This window comes from Sus scrofa, chromosome 3 (assembly GCF_054392235.1).
Source record: "Sus scrofa isolate SSC_HxYL_T2T_F1_AM1 chromosome 3, Sscrofa_HxYL_maternal_Yorkshire_Landrace_v2.0, whole genome shotgun sequence".
NCBI lineage: Eukaryota > Metazoa > Chordata > Mammalia > Artiodactyla > Suidae > Sus > Sus scrofa.
This window is the reverse complement of record NC_139385.1, coordinates 81,650,806-81,658,986: the sequence shown is the minus strand read 5'-3', so window position 1 is coordinate 81,658,986 and position 8,181 is coordinate 81,650,806. Positions and strand designations below refer to the sequence as shown.

At 52.2% G+C, this 8,181-nt stretch overlaps 1 protein-coding gene across 2 annotated transcripts; it reads right to left on the bottom strand.

Annotated features, from left to right (window-relative positions):
• Positions 1 to 239: 239 nt before the first annotated feature.
• Positions 240 to 3,180, bottom strand: EGR4 (early growth response 4). Of its 2 annotated transcripts, none has more exon segments than NM_001285968.1 (2): positions 240 to 2,089; positions 2,491 to 3,110. In NM_001285968.1, coding segments are annotated over 2 exon segments (1,770 nt in total). In that variant the 5' UTR covers positions 2,945 to 3,110; the 3' UTR covers positions 240 to 773.
• Between the last annotated feature and the right edge of the window lie 5,001 nt (positions 3,181 to 8,181).

The window sequence follows — 8,181 nt, the reverse complement described above, 5'->3', positions numbered from 1 at the left end:
TGTTTAATACCTAAGCCTTTCAACCACTCTCAAGTTCCAGAAACACCTCAAGGCCTTAGGTCAGCTGTGACTAACTTCATTTGTTAATTCAGTACATATTTATTGAATGCCTACCATGTGCTACAGTGCCTAATGGGTGCTTAATGACTCCATGAGCATGAGGATCTCCTTTCTCTTTTGGCACATTCTCTTGGGGTAGTTGTTGAGGGAATGGTCAGGAGCTTAGATGGCAGATCCAGTAAGCTTTTAGCACAATAATTTTAATTGCAAAAATAAACAGTTTTGTCAACTGCTTGAGAGTAGCGTCTGCTTTACAAAAATTAACAACAACAAAAAGGAAATAACCCCAAAGCAAAACGTTACAACCAATGGCTGCTGAAAACGACATTGCTGTACAAAATCCCGCGCGAGACCAGCTCGGCGCTGCCCCAGCCTATCTCTGGGGGGGGGGGGGCTAAGAGAGGGCGTGGGGTGTGCGCCAGTTACAAAAGATTGTATTAAGTCCCAGGGATGTGCCTACTCAGTGGGTGAGAGCGCATCCTTCTGTAGCGCGTCTGACTCGGAGACTGCGCCGGGACCGCGGGAGCTGTCCAGAAAGCTGGTGCTGAACAAGGCGTGTGCGGCGGGCGCTTCAAGGGAACTGGAAGCCGGACTAGAGGCCCGCCCCAGGGCGTGCCGGGAAGAAGTAGGAAAGAGAGCGGAGAGCGGGGGCGGGCCAGGTTTTCTCTTGCGCGCCAGGCGGCGGCGCCCCAATCTACAAACCCATTTCACCCTTACAGGGCGGCGAAGGAGAGGCCCAACGAGTAAAAGCCAAGGCCCTTGAGCCGCTCCTCGGCGCGCGCCTTCTGCTTGAGGTGCACCTTGCTGTGCCGTTTCTTCTCATCACTGCGCGCGAAGCGGCGGCCGCACACGTCGCAAGCAAAGGGCTTCTCGCCCGTGTGGGTGCGCACGTGTGTTGTAAGGTGGTCGCTGCGGCTGAAGTTGCGGAGGCAGATGCGGCACTGGAAGGGTTTGTGGCCGGTGTGGATGCGCAGGTGGCGGTTGAGCTCGTCGGAGCGCGCAAAGCTGCGCACGCAGCTCTCCACCGGGCAGGCAAAGGCCTTGGCATGGGGCCGAGGGCAGAAGCAGCGTGCGCTGCACTTGCCGCCCCGGCGCCCCTTGCGCCTCGCCTTGGCTGGGGGGAATGGGGCGGGCGGCGGCGGTCCAGGAGGCTCTGGCACGCCGCTGCTCCCGGGGATGTCCGCCACCAGAGGTTTCGGGAAGTCCGCGGTGGCGCTGCGGAGGCCCAACGGGGAAAGCTGCGGTTGCGTACCATCTAGAAACTCTCCGCTTTCGCCGCTACTCCCTCCCTCCCCACTAGGAGGGGTCAAGAGCCCTGGGAGGCCCTCGGTCCCCTCCCCTAAGTCACCTGGGGCCAGCGGGAAAGCGTCGTAGGCCCCCGAGGTGTAGAGTCTGCTGGTGGGGGCAGCCGGCAACTCCGCGGGGCAGCTGATGGACAGCAGGTCTTCAATCTTGGCCCCCACCGGGGGGAAACGGGCCTCTGAAGCGGCCTGGTAGCCTCCTTGTGATCCACAGCTGCCTGCAGCCCCGGCTGAGAGCAGCTCCCACGGCGCGTAGGGACCTTTGAAGGTTGTGGCAGTGTCCAGCTCTGGGGAAGCCGGAGGAGCCCGAAGGCCTGGCTTGACGTCGGGTGGGGAGAGATGAGGCTCATACAGGCATTGTGAGGGGACGCCCGCCGAGGGCGAGGCCTCCCAGAACGCCTCTGGGAAGGCGGCAGCGCCCAGATCCGGGGAGAAAAGGTCTGGCAGACCTGGCAGCAAGGCGTCGGAACCTGCGGGGAAAGAGGCGTCCAGAGGAGACCGGGATGCTGCCGCCTCAGCGCCCGGGAAAGGTGCCAGGCCTAGGATGCCCGACATGAGGTTGAAGAGTGCCTCCGGGTCGTGCGGATGTTCGGGTACTGCCTGGATGAAGAAGCTACCACTGTAGCTGAGGCCTGGAGGGGGCGTGGGTGCAGGCCCCTCTAGGAAGCAGGAGTCGGCTAAGTCCCCCCCGGCGCCGCAGCTGCTCAAGGCCCAGCTCAAGAAGTCACCTGCTGAGGAGGGAGCAGGAATCAACACGGCGCACATCAACGGCCGCGTCTCAGAACCCGCAGCCCCTACCCAAGAAGCCCTGGGTGCGCATTAACATACACAAAGTGCCTTTTGCACATTCAGATCCAGCCGGAGCCAGCATACGCCCCAAGACGCACATACACACATGCACACGCAAAACACACGTGCACAGGCAAAAAGACGCCTTGATACACACACAGGTTCCTGCAGAGGCGCTGGAGGCCCGGTGGGGGTGGGTTTGGGGGTGCGCACCACAGGACCCCGAATCTCCTATGGCCCTTACCCCCATAGCTCCGGTGTCCCAGTCCCTGCCTGTTCTCAGGCACCGTGTGTCCCCGAGCTGCGCCGTCGTCTGAGCACCCCCGGCCGCGCTCCTTACCTCCCGGATAGCCAGAGGCTGCGGTTGGGTCCCTGGTGGACAGTCTGGGCAGTTCAGTATTTGGTTCGGAGCAACAGCCTTCGGTGGACTTCACTAGGAGCGCGTCGGGGCCAGAAAACTCGCTAAGGTGGAGCATGGCTCGGCGGCGGCTGCGGGGCTCCGGGGGCCTCGCCCGCTGGGCTCGGATGGTGCGCGGATGGCGGGGAGGCCGGTAGTCGGGGCACCCCGCGCCTTGCAGACCCAGGAGCCCGGGTTCCTGGCTCTGGGCTCTCACCTCTGGGAAAGCGTTCGGGGATGGGGGGTGGCTGAGGCGCCCTTGCTCCTTGGGACCGCCTCGGATGGCGGTTCCTCGCCTCTCCAAAGCGCAACCGGGCTCCCCCAACCTGAGGCCCCCCCACTTATATAGCAGCGGCGGCGCTGGCTCAGGGCTTCCGACTCCCCGGGCCACTGCCATTTCGGGAGGCCCCGGCCCTGCCGCCGTGACGTAAATGCCCAAACATGGACACAGGATGTGTGCCGGGGACTCCCGAAAAGGAAAACTCGGGCTGTGACGTCGCCCCTACAGCCGCCGCCGGGCCCGCGCCGCTGCGTGCGCGCGCGCTCCCAGAGCGTGGAGCCCCGTGCACGCCGGGCCGAGGGTGCGCCTGGCCCGGGCGCTGCGCCGCCTGAGGCCAGACGTCCAGCAAGTGCACTTTCCGCGCGGAAGCAGAAGCCGAAGGACTGCTAGGAAAAGACCGCGTGGGCTTAGGGATTCCATGGTTTGGGGTTCGAATCTCCTCTCTTCCATCTACCAGCTGGGTCATTTAATCTCCCTGAACTTCAGTGTTTCTTCACCTGTCAAATGGAGATACGTATATCTACATCATAAATTTGCTCCAAAGAGTCATCGGGTTAGAGCATGTGAAATTCTAAGCACTGGGGCACTGAATACACCCTAGAGACTATTGCCATTATTCGTTACTTGCTCACATCTGTGTGTTTTTATTTTCTTAATAGTTTTTTGTTTGTTTGTTTAGTTTATTCTTGGAAAAATAACATTAAAATTAAAAATTATCATGAGAGAAAAAGTCAACCGGCACATAAGGATATATTCTAAATTGTAAAGTCAAAGTCTCTCTTTTCCCGACTTAACTCCTTCCTGAGGTAGCCACGTCTAGGGTCCTTTAAAAAATTATGCATATGCAGACATACATGCTGTCCTGCAATATAAATTTTCCCCACTTATAATAGCTGAGAGGTTGCTCCATGTCCAAATATTAAGAGCTGGGTCATTCTTTTCTAAGGCTGTATGATACTCGATTGTTAGGGAGGTCAATTTATCCCCTATTTATTAGCATATAGAAAGTTTCCAACTTTTTGCTTTTGCTGACCATCGTTGTAGTCCTTGAGTACATAAAAGTGAATATATCTGTAAGAGAAATTCCAATGAGTGTAATCTGGATCTAAGAGTATGTAAAATTTTGATACAACTGGCAATTGTCCTCCAGAGAACTAGGGCCAGTTCTTGCTTGGTCCTCCCTCACCACCCATCCATCCAGGGTATGAGATATTTCTGTGGGAGACTTTTTTCTGCCTTCGTATAAATGACTTTAAGAATGTTGTTCCCAGAAGTACACAAAGAATCCACAGGCTATATTTCCCAGAAATCAGTTCCTGGAATAATTGGGCTTTTTCTGCAAAACTTAAAAAAATAATAATTCTGGAGTTCTCTTGTGGCGCAGTGGATTAATGATCTTGTGTTGTCACTGCAGCAGCTTGGGTTGCTGCTGTGGCAAGGTTTCAGTCCCTGACCCAGGAACTTCCACATGCCCTGGGTGTGACCAAAAAAAGAAAGAAAGAAAGAAATTCCCTAACCTTAGAGAGGCTGTGGATCTTGACTGCAGAAGGCCAATCAACTCCAGCAGTGAAGCCTGCTTATGCTCCTAATCTCATCTCTCTTCTGCTGTGGTTTTCCCTCTATCTTATTTTCTCATCTTTAAAAATTTTTCATTTTATTTTGTGTTATAGTTCACTTAAGATTAAGTAAATACAGGGAAGAGTATGTTTTTCTTTATGAAGAGCATCAATTCTTGGGAGAGTTCCCTTGGTGACTCAATGGTTAATGAACCCGACTAGTATCCATGAGGATGCGAATTTGATCCCTGGCCTCGCTCATTGGGTTAAGGATCCAGTGTCGCCATGAGCTGTGGTGTAGGTTGCAGAAAGGCTCGGATCTGGAGTTGCAGTGGCTGTGGTGTAGGCTAGTGGCTATAGCTGTGATTTGACCCCTAACTTCCATATGCCCTGGAAGCGGCCCTAAAAAGCAAAAAAATTAAAATTAAAATAAAAAAATAAATTTTAAAAAATTCATGGGATTTTGAGTGCCAGAGGGCAGGGAGGGCAAGACTGGGATTCTCTCTTCCTTCTTCACTTTCCTAGGAATGGGAACAAAGCCATTCAGGGGTGATGACAGGCAGCGTATCTCCCAGCCTCCCTTGTCCACCACTACTCTCCTTTTCAAGGGAGGGTACCAAGAATGCCCAAATCCCACCAAATTCTCAGGCCTTTCACCCTATGTTCATCATCCAAACGTTCATTCATTCAGCTTCTCAATGTTCATTCATTTAATATTCATTCTTTAAGTGCCTATGAGGGGCCGGAAGGTAGATTTTGCTTTGCCATCTCTGAGGACCCTGAGATCCAACTCCATCCCTAGCTGCCCTGCCACCCACCCCACAACAACACCACATGTGTGTTTACAGACTATGTCATCACATAATCACTCGCACAACACATGCTGACACACTTGCATTCATCTTCTTGCATCTGGAAATTGTGCACATGCAGCATGACCTGAGCAATGGCGCGGATAGAGTTCTGTGTTAGCAGCACAGATGTTTCCATGTAGGAGATGCAGAAACCGAGCACATGGCTGTAAGGATTAGACACCCAGGGCACTATTTCCCTTACACTCTCTTTCTGACCCTGTGTTTAATTCTAACCCAAATACATTGCCCAAAGCCAGGTGAGCCCACATCAGACACACAGGACACACATGTCTCAAATCCATGCTGGCATCTTGCTGCCTGGGAGGGAGGGGGAGTGGAGGAGTTTGGCTAGGCTGGTGTCCAGGGCTCCCCAGGTTGGCCCGTCGGGCCAGATTGGCCAGCCCCAGGTTCTCCGTCCCTCTGCTGTTCTTCCCTCTGCCACAGCATTCCTCCTCCTTCTTAGTCATGGCTAATTCCCCTACTCCTTTGGCAAGTTCCCAGGCCATTGCTGCTCTCTGCCAAGGGCCGTTGGGTTAGGTCTGTGTTAAGATGAAGGTCCACCTTCCTCTTGTTAGAGGCCAGGCCTAGAGGCAGAGCCGGGGAGGGAGGAGTGAGTAGGAGAGGAGATGGGGAGTTTAGCTTGTGCTCTGGGTGTAGGCTGGCCCAGTCCCACTCCTGCACCAATCACCTTCAGCAGACACACACACACACACACACACCCCACTACACACACGGTTACCTCTGGAGGGTAGTTGCACCTGCCTGTGGTTCCTTGAGGAGGAGGAAGGAATATAAAAGGGAAGTGGGCACTTTGTAGCCCTTCCCAGCTCAGCTCCTCTTACTCCCAAATTTTACCAACTTAAAAAGAGATTCTGGGCCCAGATAGAACAAAGGTCTTTGCCTGGGCATGGAGGAGAGAGGAGTTTAGATCCGTAAGCTCCACTTTAGTTTGTACTTCAAATATAAAAACACTAATTTACACACAAGAAAAGAAGGAAATCAAGTCCTCCACAGACATATCATTTAATCATCACAAAAGGTCTATGAAATGAGGAACTGAAGACCCATTTCACAGATAAGGAAACAGACTTGAAAAGGTTAAAGAACCCACTCAAATCCACCCCTTTTTTTTTCTTTTTTGCTTTTTAGGGCCACACCTGAAAATTTTTTAGGGCACATGAAAATTCCTAGGCTAGGGGTTGAATCAGAGCTGCAGTTGCCAGCCTACAACACAGCCACAGCAACAGCAGATCCAAGCAGCATCTGCAACCTACGCCTCAGCTCATAGAAATGCCGGATCCTTTAACCCACTGAAACAGGGCCAGAGATGCAGAACCTGCATCCTCATGGATACTAGTAGGGTTCTTTACCGCTGAGCCACAACAGGAACTCCTCCCATGGCCACACTTCTATTCAGTGCTGGGGCTGAGAGTCAAGCCCAGGCTGACCTAGTCCGTAGGATAATTTAGGAAAAGATCATACATTTTGCAAAAAAACTTCACCTTAGGATGGCTTGAGGTGGAGAATTTTCCTCTAGCTTTTGAAATAGGGTATAATGCGCAAACTCCATCTGGCTGGTGTCCATTCTTGCAAGAATTTCCTGGAATATCTGCCATTAGGAATGCCGTGGGTCACGTCACACACATGCGGAAGAGGAGAGCATAAAGGCCCTTGGGAGCGAGTGTCAACGTTGGTGGTGATGGTGGTTGGTGGTGTGAATGTGACCTTGGGGAGGGTGAGAGGAAATTTCTGATTTCCATAGGAAAGGGTGGGGGAAGGAGAGTTTACTTTCCAGGCAAGCACTGAATAGACAATTCCTGAATGAATTAATGAATGAACAAATTCATTCATCAAATATTCATTGAATACAGCCCTGTGCCAGGCACCGCACAGCCCCTCGGATGCTGATGTCGATGCTGATGTCGCAGTGGATGAGATTGGAAGCTCTGGATCTGGGGAGGGAGGAGGGGAGAGGGATGGGGAGAAGTAAGCCTCCCTTTTCTCTCTCTGGGAAGGGCCCCGCCCCTGTCATTCGGGTAAGACTACTGCTTCCTCCCCCCACTCCCCACCTTGATCTTTCTGCTCTAAATATCATTGTGTTCAAATAATAGTGTATATTTTAAAAGACTCCAAGAAGACAGCTGCCTCAGAGTATTAATCATGAAGAGGCCAGCGCTCAGTCTCCATGGCGACTCCTGGCAGAGATGCTGAGGAGCAGCTCCACGTCCCACTTCCTGGGGCCATGGAGATGCAGGCACGCAGCATCTCTCACCCTTCTCTTTCCTCTCTGCCTCTCCTCTCTCGCCTCATCCTCTCCTTTTCTCTTCTCTCCCCTCCCCCTTCCATTCCCTCTCTTTTTCTCTTCCTAAAAGATTTATTTAAAAACAGGGACACAGGCAAGATCCAGCCAACAGATGAACAAGGAACAAGGCCATGGAGGCTGCAGCAGAGATGAAGTTTGCCTCCAACTGCAATCTCTGCGATACACAACTCCCCTCCCCAAGACCCTGGGGTGCCCTGGGCCTCACGGACCATTAGGCTAGAAGGAGTCCATTATCTGTCCCTGAGGCGAGGGACCCACTACCAGGGGCCTTCTCTGTCCCCTCCCTCTTTCCTGACCATGTTCAGAAGTTGACTTATGGTTTGGGTTCTATTATTATTTTTTAAATGACCGCAAAAATTAACATAGACTCATTGGAAAAGAGAGAAACATTACAATTTATAATGTGAAAAAATGAAGATATCTTTCTTCATTTTCTATACCCAGATATATACAATTAAAAAGTTTCAGGTTGATTCCAATAGATTTTTCTTCATGCATATTCATTCAGTGTTCATCTATTCAAGTCTAGCATCATTATCATCATACCATACATATTCTTTTTTTTTTTTTTTTGTCTTTTGTCTTCTTAGGGCTGCACCTGCAGCATATGGAGGTTCCAGG